At 36.0% G+C, this 18125-nt stretch overlaps 4 protein-coding genes across 8 annotated transcripts; 1 reads left to right on the top strand and 3 right to left on the bottom strand.

The window, feature by feature from the left end:
- Positions 1-1662: 1662 nt before the first annotated feature.
- LOC103487737 (ALBINO3-like protein 1, chloroplastic) lies at positions 1663-6351 on the bottom strand. Of its 2 annotated transcripts, none has more exons than XM_008446175.3 (11): positions 5514-6351; positions 5232-5342; positions 5059-5133; positions 4589-4649; positions 4095-4168; positions 3901-4005; positions 3491-3598; positions 3016-3119; positions 2669-2887; positions 2332-2581; positions 1663-2064 (listed from the first exon to the last, which is right to left on the bottom strand). In XM_008446175.3, the coding sequence occupies exons 1-11, from the start codon at positions 5859-5861 to the stop codon at positions 1996-1998; spliced, it is 1524 nt and encodes a 507-aa protein (XP_008444397.2). In that variant the 5' UTR covers positions 5862-6351; the 3' UTR covers positions 1663-1995. The 2 variants fall into 2 exon arrangements, with proteins under 2 accessions (XP_008444397.2, XP_008444398.2); XM_008446176.3 differs by having other exon boundaries at positions 1663-2088; positions 5514-6292.
- A 946-nt stretch (positions 6352-7297) lies between these two features.
- LOC103487736 (photosystem II core complex proteins psbY, chloroplastic) lies at positions 7298-8237 on the top strand. Its single transcript, XM_008446173.3, has one exon. It carries the CDS (start codon positions 7382-7384, stop codon positions 8141-8143), a length of 762 nt encoding a protein of 253 aa, XP_008444395.1. The 5' UTR covers positions 7298-7381; the 3' UTR covers positions 8144-8237.
- On the bottom strand, positions 7428-13983 carry LOC103487735 (uncharacterized). 4 transcript variants are annotated; one of them, XM_051082463.1, is made up of 6 exons: positions 13592-13983; positions 12781-12848; positions 11453-12695; positions 9621-11339; positions 9366-9417; positions 7428-8810 (listed from the first exon to the last, which is right to left on the bottom strand). In XM_051082463.1, exons 1-6 carry the CDS (start codon positions 13722-13724, stop codon positions 8660-8662), a joined length of 3366 nt encoding a protein of 1121 aa, XP_050938420.1. In that variant the 5' UTR covers positions 13725-13983; the 3' UTR covers positions 7428-8659. The 4 variants fall into 4 exon arrangements, with proteins under 4 accessions (XP_050938420.1, XP_008444393.2, XP_050938421.1 ...); XM_008446171.3 differs by having other exon boundaries at positions 11489-12695; XM_051082464.1 differs by having other exon boundaries at positions 12781-12843; positions 13592-13739.
- Positions 13984-15072: 1089 nt separating this feature from the next.
- Positions 15073-17925, bottom strand: LOC103487733 (very-long-chain 3-oxoacyl-CoA reductase 1). Its single transcript, XM_008446170.3, has 3 exons — positions 17020-17925; positions 16835-16904; positions 15073-15478 (listed from the first exon to the last, which is right to left on the bottom strand). The coding sequence occupies exons 1-3, from the start codon at positions 17655-17657 to the stop codon at positions 15224-15226; spliced, it is 963 nt and encodes a 320-aa protein (XP_008444392.2). The 5' UTR covers positions 17658-17925; the 3' UTR covers positions 15073-15223.
- Between the last annotated feature and the right edge of the window lie 200 nt (positions 17926-18125).

The following is an 18125-nucleotide window of genomic DNA, read 5'->3' as shown; positions in this document are numbered from 1 at the left end:
TTTTACTAAAAAGAAAAAAGAAAAAGCTAAGATTAGTCCAAAGTCATTCATAATTAACATTATCAAATTATCTAACACACACACACATATATATATATAAACAAATTTCAATAAAAGAAATCCTCGCTTGATTTAAATAATAATGTAGATATTATTTTTAAGTGTAGGTTAATTAAATTAAATGAACCAATTATTTGATCATATTATTAACTAATTTCCACTTCAACATATACATAACTATTCTTTATATTCAATAAATAATATACTAATTTGACTTCTATAATTAATTAATCACGTAATGTACAAATCTTAATTTTTGCTTATGTTAAGTTAACTTCCAATTCCATAATTTAAAACTAAAGCAGAATAATTTTTATATTTTCAACTACCTATTAAAAAAAGAAACATTTTAAAGTCAAAATCGAACTTATGTATTTTCATTATTATTTTGAAAACATATCCTAATTTTAATTTATAACTTTAGATTTATAAAACTTAAACACGACGTTAAGTGAACGTAACCTTACCTTGAAACAAAATAAACTAGAGAATGTATGTATATTAATTAAGGAAATGAAAATTTGGAGACATTGTATTAAATTACACAAAATTTATTGGAAAGTTACTAACACCAACATGTATTTAAGAACAAATAAACTAATAAGAAATGGTAAAGGATTAAGAAATGTAATGTAGTCATAGCATGTGCTCGTTATGCCCTCTACTAACCAAACAATAAAGAAATAACCAATGGATGAAAATTTGCATTCAATGAGATTGTGAAGACCCAATTGGAGAATGCCATAATTTCTTTAATGATAATAATAGAAAGAAAAGAAAGTTAAAAAAGGATGTGTAAATGATTGAATCATGTGCTTGGTAAGATGTGAGAAATAATGAATCAAAAGATAAATCAAAAGGAGAAATCTTTAAAAAGTGTTTGTCTTTATATTTTTATAATAAACTTTAACTTTCCCACCTTATCGAAATGGACTAAAAAGTCCAACTTCCATTATTATCACGTGGCTCTCTCTCTCTCTCAATGCAGAGTTTGCTTTTGTTTTCTTGAGGATCACGAGGATTTTTTTGTTTTTGTATCTAAAATAATACATATTCAATCATTTTTTTAGATTTATATATATATATGTCTAAAAAATAACATAATAAATGATTACAGGTAGAGATTTTTGTTGTCGTTACTCAGTTTTAAACTATAGATATTGAGGTAGCAAACAAATTCTACTGCTCCCCTAAATCAAACAGCAACCCCTAGCGGCCCAATTGTCTGCTCACTTGGGCTATAAGACGAAGGCTCGGCCCACTATCTTATTGGACTGTGGGCTTTAACTACCTACAGAGTATAATCTAAAAACTCAAAATGATAAACACTTGGCTTGAATTTAGCTTTATTGCAAAATAAGAAGGTCATGGTTGGATTCAGTTTCATTACAAATTGATGAAGGAAATAGGAAATATTCATGATCTAAAATAGTTTTATTACCAACTAAACACCTCTAACTTCTTGATAGGAGGACATATGTGTTAACTTCTTAATCGGAGAAATGTGTTGATAATTAGGTAGGTAAACTACGTACAAAAGGTCATTAGTACCTTTCATGATACAAAGTTACAAATCTTAAATTCAGGCTTCCAATCCCCAAGTGAGAGTAATTTCTTATTTTATTGTGATTAAGATCTAAGACAAAAAACCAAGTACTCATCTATATTGTACAGATTACAGATTACATTCCGTGAAATCGACAAAAGTGCGCCAAAAATCCAGATCCCGCACCCTAATTTATCGTGGATGAGTAAACTCTTAAGACTGAAGCGACCACCAGGAGAAAGTTCAACTTCAGTATTCGTGATACCTCCAATGTAATTCTTCACGGTATCGAGCTATGCGAAACAATTGGCTTTAGTGCCATATCAACCATGTGAACTAGCCTGCTGGCTTGTATAATCGAAACACTATCTCTATCTTCCCTTAACCAGTTACTCTCTTTGTTCTTCTCCGTTTAATTTGGCATCCTTGGCAACCCTAGTGTATGTCTCGAGCACTCCCTGAAAATGTGTGTTTCCCATTTACTGACAGAATTTCAAACAAATACAATTGGAGAAATTATTTGATGAGCTTGCCATATTGTGTGTGTCAGTTCTGCATTGTTAGATGTATGAGAAAATATGTAGAAATACATCATATTTATATCTAATGGTGGTTATTATGAGACAACCACATCTTCACGGTCTCATTCAATAAATTTCTGTACAATTGATATCTTTCAAGAGAGAAATGCGAAGAGCTGTAAAATAACAAGGCTAGAGATTTACCTCTCCCTGAGTTGCACTTGGCTCACTATCCACATCGTTTCTTTGCATAGTAGTCGTGGGTATGGAATTTCGATCTTCCTTTACATCCTCCTGCCTAGAAAGACTACCATTGACAACAACTCCAACAGATGCGCTCTTGTCCCTGTCATTTATTGTCAGAGATTCAACCTTGGCAGACTCTTCCGCTTTCCCTTTTTCTTCTTCTCTTTGCTGTCTTAACCTAGCCTCTTGCTCCTTTAACCGTTTAAATCTGGAAATTATCAACACATTAAATACCACGAAGTCATAACAAAACCCAATACTTGTTTTTGGTAAGAAATGACTTCTAAATTCTAACCTTTCACCAGGCTTTAGCCCTTCTGCTGTCAGCTTCTCTTCTGGTCGAGCTACTGTGCTACTTGATATTGAGTTTAACTTGGGCGCTTCGCTCTGGACTCGGGCTTGTTTTTCTTCTTGTTTCACGATTTCATCGATGAACTGTTTGTCCAGGGTTTTTGCGCCACCTGCCTTTTGAAGCCAAGCTTGCTGAGCTGTGCTCAAGATGTTATTGGTGAGCCTGAGTTACAACATCTGAGAGATATAAGAGATGCCAAAAATCTCAAGGAGATTACAGCAAAACTAGTAGCACCAGAAATGACAAAATGATTTTGTCTATGGCTGGTTCTGATTAGAAAAATTGCTTACCAATAGAGACTTAGACCAGAAGGAACTGAAAGAGCAAAATATCCAATCATCAATGGTAGGAACTTCGTTATGGCTTGAGAACTCTTCATGCTTGGATCATTATTCTGGATGTCACGACTTTAAGATACGTTAGATAACCCAAAATGAATCTATAGATTTTCCTTAAGACTGACGTTAACTAAGATATAATGACCTTAGGCATTAGAGATTAAAAACAGGAAGAATTCATGGGAGTTACAGCCGCAAATTTGATTTAGTAATACTGGCTGTAAAAGAAAACTGATTGTCACTATTAAAAATTAGTTGAATTTGTTATACGATTGCTTTTAATGTTAAATATTCTAAAAGAAGATTATGGTGTGATCTAAGAAGATTTGAGAATTAACATAAATGAATATGGATATGCTTCACAAAACAGGCCAAGCTGCCTTAGGTAGACGGTAACACGCTAACAAATATTTAGAAAATTACTGACCTGCGATGATTGCATAATTTGAACAGAGATGTACTGCGAAACGACCAGCAACACAGGCAAAACAAGATATGCAAAGGTATCTGACCACCCAAGTGGAGGATGACCTTCCTGCTCAGTAGTCAATGCAACCATAATATAAGAATTGGCACTAGATCCATGACTACTGATCCTCCTTGACCAAACATCACTGACATATCAAGCATTGCACTCGAGATAAAAGAGAAATCATGTAAACCAGCATCAGGCAATGTAGCTGAAAACTCATAAATCCATTAATGACATTCTACAAGTATCTAAGATTGCTACCAAGGACATAACCAGGAACAAAATTCCAACAAAATGGTTTTTGGTACTCCTACCAGGAAAAATTACTTTCTCAAGACAGAATGCCATGTGATTAAAGTACTTACAACAAATGGAAAGAGCCAAGAAATACCACTCCCATTTTGTCGGGACGCAATCGTAGTTGGACCAGCCAGAGAGGGTATCCAGAAAAAACCTTCCGTGAGGAGACCCTAAAATTTAGGCAATCAAATCAGATAAGGGATATAGATTAGTGAGAAATCAAAAGCTCCAAAAAAGTTCGAAGGCAATAATATAGCACCTCATTGGCCACATTTGAGAGAGCTCTGTATAGTCCAATCCATACAGGAATTGTTGCCAACGTGGGTAGGCATCCTGAAACCCATGACAACGTTGACATGTGAGATACCAAGATTGACAGGTTTATACAAATAACTACGTTGAATTGAAATATTGCAAACCTCAAAAGAGTTTGTTTTTAAATGACAGACTTGTATAAATAACTATATTAACATATAAACTCAAATACGTTTTTAGACAAAACCCAAAAAGTAATTGATGCACATAAGTTGAAACTAATATCCGGATTTCTTAGTAGCTTTGCTTCACTTCCATGAGCATATCAGCATTAACTATGTGAAGAACCCAACGAGAAAAATCTTATTTGTGTAAGAAGAAGCGAGCTGCAAGCATGAGCAAAATAAATCCACACAAATGCAAGAACAAGGAGGCAATGTCTAACTACTAATCATATCAGAGTAACTACTGCTCTAAAAACCGGCACAATTTGAACACCTGCCAGTGGGTTTATGCCAGCTAATTTGTACAGTCGAGCAGTCTCAAGTTGAATCCTCTCCTGCAGACAGATTAACAAGTCCAATTTGATCATAAGTTGTAAATGTTTGAATTCAATCGTACTTAAATTTCTGCTGTTAAACTGATTTTTGAGTGTACTAGTAGCCACAATGTTCGTGGTTCGAATCCCCTACCCCAATTGTTGCCAAAAAAAAAAATTGCTGCTGTTAAATCAGAGAAATTTTTAGAAGTAGCCTACCAATCTCATGACCATTAAGATGTCTGGTAATTCTAGAGGTAGGTTACAACATAAATGATTATGAAGCATCATAATCATGATGCCACAATTCCAGAAGACAATTCTAGCTTACGATAAGCATAGTACATTGGTACTAAAAACAGCTATTACGAGTAAACTCCCTCCCTGACATTCCAGAGATACATACTATACAGCAAGATAAGAGTTCAACCTGATCCCCAGCATAGCGTTGTTGAACAGCCTTCACTTGTGGTTGCAAAGAACGCATCGCCATTGCAGATTCTACCTGAGTTCACCAAGAGAGTCAAGAAGTTGTTAGACATGCTAAACGAATTAATGACAAATATTCACCTAAACTTCACAGTACTGATTCGGCAAAAGAACCTGCTTCTTTGTCAAAGGAAACGTAGCAGCCTTAACAAGAACTGTAAGAAGTATAATGGCAAAGCCATAGGCATAAGGAACATGTAGAGCAGAAAGTCCATCCTTAAGAATCTGCAACAAAAAGTCAACAAGATTAAAATATAAGTTCAATAGCGTTTCAACAACTTTACGTGAATCTAACCCAAAAGCGAGGTCACTATTCTCCCTATGCTTTCCAGTTCCAAGGAAAATAAAAATCAACAATGAATATTCATACGTGATAATTAGCTAAACACAACATACTTTAAGGACGCTCTCCATATAATTGGTAATCCCCGTAAACCAGTCGTCCGTCTGCTTGGCGGTAGTAACATTCTCCGGCGAAGCAGACACGGCGGCGTCGGCAATCGTGTAAAGAAAGCTCTCAGCTTTGCCAAACAAATCTCTAACAAAGCCCTCGGCGTTATCCGGGTCAGGCAAGAACTCGGGTTTAAACCCAAATCTCGCGACAGCAAGAGAACCGCGAAGGAAAGGCTTATGATGGGATAAGCCTCGGAATTGGACTCCATGAAATAGAGGATTTGAGTTGGGAACACGACTCGGAAATGAAGAGAACACAAAGTTTGGGCGGTAAGGTGAAATGGAAGCCATTTTTATGGAGTAAACAAAAAGAAATAAAGCTCCAAATTGAAAAAGGAAGAGAAAGGGGTTTATGGGGTTATGGGTTAAACTTCAAGCAGAAAAGCAGTGAAATTGCAGAGGCTCCATTGGAGTAACAGCTCAATTAAACAATGAATGGAGGATTTCGGCGATGAAAGCTGAAGATTTTCAAGTGGGGTTCATGAAATTGATAGCCTTAGTTGCTTGTTTGGTAAAAATTTCAAGTACGTACAGTGAAAATCGAACCCAGAGTTCGTTTTGGGCAAGTTTTCTTCTCTCCTTTTTTAATGTATTTATCGCGTGATTAATGACGGTAGTAGGCATCAGAAGGATGCTGGGATTAGGAAAGACGTGGAGGGCTGCCACAAAGTTGGAAAGTTTAGGACGGTGAAGTGATTTTTAAGTCCCATTCATCACCGTTGGATCAAACACCCAAGATTGCAATGAGAAATTGATGAACTCATGAAACTTGGAAGATTTCCTGGCATCAATATATATATATATATATATATATATAGATTTGGATATTCCATTATTCCTCGTTTGTCTTTGTTTCGGAAAAGGCTTTTATTTATAGTGGCTTTCTAAACTTGCCGTTACTATACATATATGTCACATTTTATCATATCGAACTTTAACTTAGATCTAGATCATGTTTATGGTAACATTTACTAGAGTAAAAAGGCTATTGTAAGTAACTATTTAAGTGGTTTGTTAAATTTCATTTAATTTATTAATTTATGTAAAATTATTGTTTAAGGGAGTGCTGCCAGTTGATTAATCAGCAGCCAACAAAATGCCACGATTGATGCCACTCATACGATAAGAATTTTGTAGAATAACAAACCATTGTGGGAGATTCCAAACCCTACATTTCCTAATCAATTAAAAGGGGTAATTAAAAATGTTTCAAAATTAATATTAAAAAAAAAATGAATAAGATGCGAACTCAATTTGACCTTCGGATTTAGGAATGTGAATTGTGTATAGAAAGAGTAAAATCGATCAGTAAATAGATTTGTTTACAAATTTAAGTACCACGATATTCTGATTATAAATTGGCATCTGGCCTTGTATGTTATCAAAGAATTATTTTTAAGTTTCATCACATAGCTTTTGGTTGATATATTAGTTTTTAATTATGAATTAAATGGAATGCAGCAACTATACTAAATATATTCATTAGTTAGAACTACACTTAACTATCAAATATCAATTGTGAAAATTTGAACTAATATAATGACAACTAATTAAATTATGCGCAACTTAGTTCCACTTATGAGATTAAGGTTTAAGTCTCTTACCCTTCGTAGATCAAATGTCAAATATTAATTTCTCACTCTAAGAGTGTAGATTCAATTTTCTTTTTTTTTTTTTTTTTTAAAAAAAGGAACTTATTCAAGTGATAAGAAAACTAAAGTGGGGTACGAAATAGGAAATCTATGACTCACAATCCCACCTATGGATAAGGAGAGAATCCACTCAGCACAATTTTATTGGTTGGCATTTCCATGACTTGGCTTTACCTGTGTCTTCCATCTCCTCATCTCATCACTCCTAACATTGTTTTGCCAAAACCCAACCATTTCTACTTCATTCTGCATCTCTCCTCTACCTGCCAAAGCCCAGAGCTTAGTTCAACGGAAACAAGCAAGTCAACTTCAATGGCAGCTACCATGGCTACAATGGCGGTGCTCAGTGTCAAGTGCACAAGCATCAACTCCACCAAAACCCATAACACCCAAAAGATAATCCCCAAACCTATCTCCCTCCTCTCTCTCCAAAACCTTCCAAAAGGCCTTATTTCATCAAAATCTAATGAAAATTCCAACTTATCAACCTTCCTCTCCAGCACCGCCATCGCCGGAGCTGTCTTTGCAACTTTGGGAACATCGGATCCTGCATTTGCAGCCCAACAAATTGCAGAGATAGCAGCCGACGGTGACAACCGTGGTTTAGCCCTTCTGCTACCTCTTATCCCGGCCATAGCATGGGTTCTGTTCAACATATTACAGCCAGCACTCAACCAGATCAACAGAATGCGCAGTGACAAGGGTGTGATAATTGGGTTAGGATTAGGTGGATTGACTGCATCAGGGTTTATGTACGCACCTGATGCTTCGGCCAGCGAGATTGCCATGATTGCCGATGCTTCTTCAAGCGATAGCAGGGGACAACTTCTTCTGTTTGTCGTAGCACCCGCCATTCTTTGGGTGTTGTACAACATTCTACAGCCGGCTTTGAATCAGCTCAACAGGATGAGGTCCAAGTGATTCCAATTTTTTGAGAAATGTGATAGCAAACAAAGCACCTGTAATTGCAGATTACGTTAATGAATCTATTTTAAATAGCGATTATTATTTCTTCTGTCCTCTGAGCCATTGGCTGTATCTTTCCATGTCTATATGCTTCGAAGTTGGAGTCTCTTTCATCTTCGTGTTGGCTACCAGAGAGAGAGCTAGCTACTTAACATTTTCAACTTCATTAAATATCATGCTGTACGTAATAGGTCTAACATCTAAGAACTTAACGTTCAAAAATTCTAAAAGAAGTTTCCGTAAACTATAGTTCAACTGATCCTCAACTTCAAAATAAGATTCGTGCTTACTACAAATCAGACCAGCACGAAAACATCATGCAAGCATCCAAAAGATACCCAAGGATTTCATTTCCTTCAAAATTTATCTGATATCCTGACAATTCCCATTAACAAATTTAGACAAGCACAATAACGTTTGACAATGCAATCTGGAATACTAGTCCTGGAGGAGGTACATGACAATAACGAACTAAGTATTAGTCTGACTGTCTGGAACAAAATCAACAGGCTGGCTTTCAGTATCATCTTGCTGTAATTGGGAGGCTGTGATCTTTGCCTTCTTATATCTACTTGAACTTCGAAGGATCGTGTCAAGGGTCAAATTCTCAGGGCTTGAAGGGCTGTTACAAGATCACCAAACGGTTACAGGTGCAGAATATAAACTATACTAGAAAAGGCAAAAATATTGCACTTCATAGAAACTTTGAAAGAAGACCATTTTTTATCTTTTGTTGGAAGTCGACAAGGAAAAACTAGGGGAAACTGAATATATTGGAACCAAAATTACAAACAAAACATCTCGAAATGGGGAGGAAGCAATTGGCATTCATAACTTCCATTTTAGCATCTGTACAAGTGAGAACACTAAATGTATGCAAAACATTTCTGTAAAAATTGCAAAATTAAAAAAAAATTAATAAAACAAATGACAGAATCTCCAAAAAAATGATCTTCATTCATATCCAAATAGAAAAATCGGCTATTCACTCAATTATTCGTTAAGAGTGGTGGACCAACGAAGTGTGCAAGGAGGACAATAATGGGATACAGAATCGCTAAGGCAACCGGGGGGGGGGGGGGGGGGGGGACAACTTCAAGGCAACAGATGCTCATATCATATTTAAGATATATTCAACCAGGAAGGACAAGTAACGTCATTTTCATCATTAACTTACTCGTTCTTTCTCCTGTTTCTAGGAATGTTTGTTCTTTCCAAGTCAATAGATCCTGACAAAAGTCGTCCAAAAGCAAAATGTTAGCAATAAGAAGTCAATAACATGATTGCATAAAACAATGAGAGGGGGAAAAGGAATGAAAGACAGGAAGCCCAAAAGTTTGATAGACTTGTCCGGTTAACTAAAAAGCAGCAAGAACGACAGAAATGCAAGATAATATAATCTAGGAGTGGCATCATGATGAATTGATGTTACCATTGCTTTCACCATCTGAGAAGTCGGATATTTGTGAATTATCTGGAGATCTGGTACTGGCATCTGAATCAACAATTCCTGCTTCATCCTCAGAACTATCACTGCTAGCATCCTTAAATATGCCACCTGGTGTAAGCAACATGTTCCTTCCCTGTGATTGAGTAACATCTTTCTTTCCAGTCTGAGAAGATTTTCTTCCATCCTCAGGACGACCAATCCCAGTAGATTGACGCCCCTTACGCTTTTGATCATGGTTAACCATATTTGCTGACCTTTTCATCTTTGGTTTTGTTTTTGGTAAAGAAGAAGTTTCACTGTGCATCTCAGTACTGTCTCGAGAAGAATCAACAACTTTTTCCCTCACCCTAGCTGCTTGATTAGAGTCGGAAGTTTTCTGTTTGTGCTCATTAGAAGTCGAGGATTTTACCCCACCTCTTGAAATTTTCTTTAGCTTATTGTCAACATGAAGCATTGCATCACATTTATCCTTTGACGAAGATCCATGAAGTTTGAGAGCGCTAGAGTTGCTAGTTAGACAATGTCCCTCATTCTCTGTGTTTTCATTTGACTTCTGTGCGTTCTGCATGCTTAAGGAGGTCGCAGAAGATGCACTTGGATCCTTCTTTTTTCTTTTAGCTTTGAGCAAAGTATTCACACTTTTCTCCCTACTCAAATTGTCAACCTGCAATTTAACAGACTCGTGTTGGAATCTGTCAGCATTTTCCTCAATGCCAACTTTATTGCTTTCAGAAGGAACTTCAACATCATCGACCTTATCAGAATTACCATCTTTAGTGGTGTTGCTAAATCTATTTGCTTCTATATACCTCTCTTCATAGCCTTCAGAAATGTGAGATGGATTTGGGGAGGACCTAACTGTCTTAGATTTCTTGCAAGGTTTTACTTCCCTCTCATTTCTCTTTGAAGAGAATGAATCCTCATTACCAATACTTTCTGCCTGAAAGTCAGGTGTACTTTTCATTGAAGCCACAGGTCTCTTCTTAGTTTTCTTTCCCACCTGCCCATCCATGTCTTTTGCTACTGCTTGAGTTTTGCTGGTTTGCAGTAAAGGTTCCACCTTACTTATATTTGGTTTATCTAAATTTATGTTCCTAACATCAGGCAATATAGAAGTATTAGTTGAGTTAGTTGTGTTTTCTCCTTTCCTTAGAGAAACGTTCCTTTCTCCAATCTCGGCTTTACTACAGGAATTATCACCTACAGTAAAACTTTGTATCTCAGTTGAAATGTCTTGTGCGGAATCTCTAGCACCTGCTGTGACTAAATTAATCTGCCTTTCTTCTGCTGACTTCCTAGATTTTTTAATCTTCTTTTTCTTACCATGCTTGACGTTTTCAGCAGTTCCCTTTAAATGAACTAATTCAGAAATTTTCATAGCTTTAGTGTTAGCGTCTGCATCAGTACCATCCCAGCTTGATGAGGGGCAGTTCTCTACCATTGAGGCTTTTGCATCAGCAATCTCCAAGGAATCTCTTTCCTCTAGAATTGCAACAAACTTTCCAGTTTTGCACGTAAGATGATTCCTTTGAACATTATTGGCATCCTCCGAAGTACCAATACTTTTCTGGAGATCAGCGAGGTCCTTGCTTTTAAAGGCAAGATCCTCTGAATCTACCATTCCTCCTAACACAACAGGTTTATCAGATGCATCCATTATACTTTGGACATTAGGAAGTTCAATGTTGTTCTTATCACCATCTACAAGAAGAATATGAATCAATATCAGAAACCAACATTTGTTGGACTAGTTCGTGAAGCTGTAACACACAACTATATTTTTCTTGGAAGACATACAAACCGCATGTACATACAAATTATGCTAAAATAATGCTTGAAGAGAAACATACAGGACTCTCCAACCGGGGGCGGTGCGTAACTTTCTGCAGTTTTATCGATAGATTCATACTGTCTTTCCCTTGCATATGTTTCAAGGAGGTTGGGAATTGATGTCTCCTCAATATCTCGACTGGGGACAGTTGCTATATCAGATTCTCGACTTGCATCCTGTTGATCCCCTACTCTAGATGAAATCAAACCAACAACCTGATTTGGACAACCTGACAACTTAAATTTGCTTTTCTTTTCCCTCTTCTTCACACCACTTGAAGCAGTCTTGAGCAAGTGAGCGTAAGGTTCAGTAGACAAACTACCTATGACAACTTGTGGAGTTTGTTTCTTATCTGGCAAGTACTCGGAAGTAGATGTCGCTTTACTAGATTCAGAAACCAGATCCCTGTTTTCTTCCACCCCATTCATTACTCTAATTGTCATTTCAGTCTTACGGATTTTTTCCGCAATGGACCCAGCCTGTGCAGCTACTTTGAATGCAGTATTGTCCATCGGATATTTGGATTTATCATTTTTGCCATCAATTTCAGCTTCATCAGGTAAATTATACTTTAGCTTCCTTCCATTTTTAGATTCAGATTCATCGCTTGTATTAGAAGATGAAATCTGACCAGGTTCATCTACATTGGCTTTGCTTTCCATCATTGGATGATCGGAAACTTCATTATGTGCATATTCCCTGGATTTTTCACTAGATCCAACGACTTGCGGCAAAGGATTTTGATCATTATCATCACTGGTATGATTAGCAAATTTGTGTCCATTAATCAATATTGTTTTGTTTTTCTTACTTTTATGATTCTGCTTCACAGCCGGCAGAGATTCCAATGTTTCATTGAAGCCTTCACAGTCATTCCTCGTCCTGCTCAATTGATGTTTGCTGCGATTTTTGACAGAATGTGTAACTTCTGCCTTCTTGATCATTAAATCTCTTTTACTAGAATGACATGAATCAAAATAGATATCAGTAGGGGCTTCCTCATTGACATATTGTTGAGCCACAATGTCTTGCAATTTTTGAGCATCATAGTTAGGTAACTGTTCACTATGATTATTTCTAGCAACACTGCCAGTATTAGGGTCAGTTGAGTGATCATCAACAATAGAAGCATCAATAGAAAGAAACCAACTGTCGTCGTAGCCAACAAATGCACTTTTCAAATACATGGAATCAGAAAGATGATAGAAGTACCCTCTGCGCGAAACCTGTCACTTTAAAATCCCCGTAGTCGTAAATAAAAGAGATATATATAACCGATTTTGCTCAGCATACAGAGAAATAATTAAGCACCTTAATTGCATGAATTTTTATGGTCCCGAGATGAGGAAAACAGAGTGGATGTTCCTTTTCTATCTTCTCTGCATGCAAAAGCATCAAGGTGTCAGTTCAAATGTAAAGGTATAACTATAAACCATCATAACATTCAGGCCCATTTGTTAACTACGGTGGTTCACCATTTCTTTATAGTGGTTTTTATCTTTTCTAGGAAAGATTTGAATTCATAGCTGAATGTTGAAAACAAAGATTTTTAAAAAGCCCTTTTTCTAAGTTTTCAAACTTAGTTTAGATTAAAAAAAATCTACATAGACAACAAAACAAAGAAACATATAGTGGAAGAAATATTGTTTAAAAAATTAATTTTCAAAAGCCATAAACGAAAACCAACGGTTATCAAACAAGCCGGCCTTACTAATTAAACAACGAACTTTTTCAAAACAAGAATGATAACAAAAACAGGTATAATTTCGACTCAATTTCACTATGAACTTAGAAAATAGGAAAAACACTAGAGAAGAAGAATTAGTATAGAACTGTTGACACAGAATGATAGAGTCAGGCACAGAAATAAACTCCATCAACCAAAGGAAGAAAATCTAAGCTCGCAACTGTCAGAGCGAAAACATAGTTCTCATGCTTCTAAAACAGACATTCCAAAACACCAAAATCTTCGTAACCCAAAAAATTTCTACTCATTCAAATTAATTACTACGCTCGTGCATCAGCTTCACCCCAAAATCAATTAACCATACATAGGCATACCGATGATGAATGAAGTGATACGCTCTACAACAGTACACAGGCGGAGATAGCAGAAGTTTACCTTTGACATCGGAGACGGTATCACCGTCAGAGACGGCCATCGCCAAGTGAGTGCCAAGGCTAGTATCGACAAAAACAGTATTGTTAGACGCCGCAGCTTCGACGAAACAAGTGGAATAATCCGGTATCGTCATTGTATTCAATCAATGATAAACTGGAAGGGAAAAACGATGAAGCGTTCTTCTAAAATCTAAAGGTTGATGTCCAATATTCCTCTCCGTTGAAATTAGCACAGAATCAGTGAAGCAAAACCCAAGAGAAGAGCCGCAATGAAGCGGCGAGCACATGTGTGGAAGCCAGAAAGAAAGTTTTGAGAGAAACTGAATGCCGGCACAACGTAGCACAACGTACAAGTACAACCCACCTCTCGCCTCGCATGTGAGGCGCGAATGTTGCCTGAAGGAAGGAGCAGTTATGGTACCAATTACCAAATATTTCCCACGGCCCAACTTGGCCCAGTAATTTATATGGGCTGGAACGAATTTATAGCCCAATTTGAATATTACGATCTATATTGCCCATAAAGGACGGTTAGCTGCATAAATGAAAAAAATAAAAATAAAGGGATAGTTGAAAATGTAGCAATTATATTTAAAATAATTAAGTACATAGCAACATTTTAAAAAAATTGTAAATATAGCAAAATCTGTCAAAATCTATCGGAGTCTATCACTGATAGACTATAAAGTAAATATTGGTCTATCACTGATAAACCATAAGAGTCTAGCAACGATAGAAGCAATAGATTTTGCTATATTTGTAATTTTTTAAAAATATTATTACATACTTAATAATTATTCTAAAAATTGCTACCTATTATAATTACCCAAAAATAAAATTATAATTATTTTGAATATAATTGCTAGATTTACAACTATTCTAATAGAAAAAGGATAAAATAATTGCATATATTTGTAATTTTTCAAAATGTTGCTATATATTTAATAGTTATTCCTAAATTTTTTACCCATTGAATATGAATATTACGATCTATATTTCCATAAAGAAAACTTTGGCCACCGTTAAATTATGATATCAGTGCTCTCGTCTATGAGATTTTTGGTTTATTTATTTATATTTCTTTTTTCTTCTTTTTTTTTTAGGCAAAGCTTCCAACGCTTTAAAAAGTGAAGTATTTGAACTTTAATTTCACATCGGTGATTTGGTACTGTACTTGATATACTCAGAGAGAAGAAGAGTGCGACAAGTTTGCTAATAAAACTCAACAAGTGCTCTGGAGGCGTGCAAGACAGTCCCCATAACTTGATTATGGGCTTCTCTGCCCTGAAATGGGCGACGGTCAAGAAGTTGGATGGAGTTCAATTTTCTTCTTCTCATGACCCACTTGCTTTTAGTCTGTTGAGACTACGTCTCAATTTAGCACATAACATGAAGAAAAGGCTGATCTAAAATGGAAAATTGAGCACATAATTGCTTAGCATTCTTCCCTTCTCAAGAGAAAAATATGAAAAAAGGCTGATATAAAATGGAAAAAAATATATATTGGTCAAAGAACAATCAAACTGAAAACATACAAATCTAGACGCTTGTGTTCCAAATTTCGAAAAGTAGCTGACACTAAGGAGAAATGTTATTCTTCTCTGCAAATTAGAACTACGTATCTTTAATCTTCCTACTCTTTTTTCCTGGAATCTTTCAGTTGTCCTCTCTTTCTGATGCCAAGACAAAAGTTCAGGCGCCAACCATCGACAACAGACTCCGGCAACAAGGACACCAAACCCCATAAAAGTTGATGGGGCCAATACGGTGTGCAGCGCGGCTCGTAACCGATCCAGCGTAGAGCTGCTGCTGCATATCCATTGGTTGAGGGAACGAAGAAGGATGATCTTCGAATTGACGCCATTTTGGTAGCAACATATAGCGGAACCTGCACAACCAAGTTCGTTCAATGAAGGGCTCGACAGAATTTTCATATTTTCCTTTTGTTGTTTAAAAGCCACTCTAATAATAAACAAAATTTGAGATAAGACAAATCTATCAACTGCAGTAGAAAGCTATTAGGCTTTCACGTATCGTAAATTTGTGAGGACTAGGTACAAACAACCACTTAGCATTCTCTGTGAGAGAAAGATCTAATGACAGACGAAGCTTCCAATGTGATTGATTATATGGCAGCGGTACAAGACAGCATATCAAAGAATAAACCTATCTACTTTAATTGGGCACCAAAAGAATGTGGCAAATTGACGAGCTAAATCGAATTCTAAGCTTATATATTTATTGCTATGTTTACTGGTAAATTTACCCACTAATTCTAACAAAGAGTTAAATACAATATCTTGAGACTTGCTATTTTCAACAAAAATCAAGTCTTGTAGAGCAATGGAATAAATATTTCAAAACCCAAAATTTCAACAAAAAAATCAGTTCGAGTGCTGTTTTTATTCCGAGTTTCATAAAGACACTAGGATGTTATGCATTCTTTAAATGCACATGAGAATACTTTCATCGAATTGATAATTTGGGAAGTTTTTAATATTTTCTGTAACTTTTATAACCACTATAGAGCTTTGCAAAACTATAGAATATAGAAAGAGACACAGAAGAAGTCATCCAACAACTACAAGATACGTGTTAAAAAACTGACTTTCACCGTTGATCTAGTTACAGACTGATAAGCAAAAGAAAGACGGCCTTGTTTCACCATTGTTTTGAACCATCAACTAAGTGAGTTCGGAGGATCATTTAGAATAGTGTTTAGGACACTTTTTCAGTAAGCCCATTAGAAAAGAACCACACAATATGTGCTTCTTCTAATAACAGTATAAAGTGTTTTTAAAATTTCAGAAGTATGTCTGGTATATCTTGTGAGAAAAAATTCTTACAGTGAACTACTTTTCTAACTTAACACTCTTAGAAACGCCACTAATTAAGTGTTGGAAGCCAAAAAAATCAAAACTAATAAAGTTAAAAGAATTTAATTTACACACATTTTTCTTTATTTCTAATCTTCCAAACGTATTATTAAATCTCAAACCAAACACGTTAACAAGTTAGGAACCTTTTATAACATCAGGTCATGTCAAGCTCACACTATAGGTTATTTGAACAAAACAACCTTTTTTTCCTTTCTTTTAGTTCAACAACATTCGGGACATGTCAACGAGGGGGATTCGAACTTCAAATCACTTAGTCGAGGGGTTATATGTTTTAACCAGCTGAACTTACACTAGATTATTTTGACAACAGATCTGACCCAGAAACCAACAACAAGAGATATTACCTGACATTGCACATCAATTCCACTCTTCTTGTACTCCACATACAAGCATCTCGAGAATTGATCGATGTACCTGAAAATTATTGCAAGTTTAATTATTCTTCCAGAAAGAGGAAATATACATGAGCTACAGTGAAACAAAGATTCAAAATATCAGTAATATGAACAAATGAAGAAAGGGGCCTTACGCTTTGGTAGCAGCATAAACAGTATATAGGGGATCTGAAGGAATAACAATAGCAGCACCAGAACCAATATTAACAATGGCACCTCTCTTCCTCTTCAACATTCCAGGCAAAACAGCATGAGTCACCTTAGTGGTGCCTTCAACATTGACCTTAATTAAGTTATTCAGAAGCTCCTCATCCACTTCATGAAAAAACCTTCCATACGGATATGAAACCCCAACGTTATTAATCAAAACCCCAACATCCAAACCTTCAATCGCTTCAGTGATTCTCTTAATACCTTCTGAAAGATCACCGGAGAAATCAACGACAACGCTCTTAATCTGGATGCTACCGTACTTAGCAACAATAGAATCAGAAACATCTTTGAGTTTCTCAGGGTTCCGACCCACCAAAACGAGATTGAGCCCTTTACGAGCCAACTGAAAAGCGAAACTCTTACCGATACCATCAGTGGGTCCAGTGACGAGTGCCCATGAACCGTATTTCTTGAGATTCTTTGAGGGTCGGAGGAAATTAACATAGATCCATTTGAGAATGATTAGTATGAATTTGAGAGCTGAGAGAGATCCCAATGCTAAAAAAAATAAAACCCAGATGGGTTGAGATTTAAGTTGTTCGATACAACCGAGCTGCATATTTGGATTGGGGGAATTTGGGAGTAGAAATGTGGGATTAAAAGGAAGATTTGTGAGGAGATGGAAAGGGAGATTAGGAAGAAGAAGAAGAAGAAATGGAGTATGGGTTACATTTATGGAAACGGATGATGGGTTGCTGAAGTAGATGAGCAAACCGGCTAATTAAAAATCTGAACACTTTCATTCGGGGGTTTTGCGTTTCAGCTTTTAGTTGAGATTTGAGAACTGCAGACTTAAAAGGAAAGCTTACATTTTTAGATATTAACGTATTCTACTCCAAATAAAATTCTTACATTTTTATTTTAAATAAACGACCAATTTTAATTTTTGTATTTATATTCGTATTATTGATATTTTCTTGCTTTCTTTTTTTTTTTTGGACATTTTATGAAAATTTTGCTCAATTTGAATTTAATGTGATTATTTTTCTCTTAAAAGAACTTGAAAATAAACTCTAAAAATAAAAAA

Source organism: Cucumis melo, chromosome 3 (genome assembly GCF_025177605.1).
Source record: "Cucumis melo cultivar AY chromosome 3, USDA_Cmelo_AY_1.0, whole genome shotgun sequence".
NCBI lineage: Eukaryota > Viridiplantae > Streptophyta > Magnoliopsida > Cucurbitales > Cucurbitaceae > Cucumis > Cucumis melo.
Note: the sequence above shows the minus strand (reverse complement) of the source record. Positions and strands in the feature narration are given on the sequence as shown.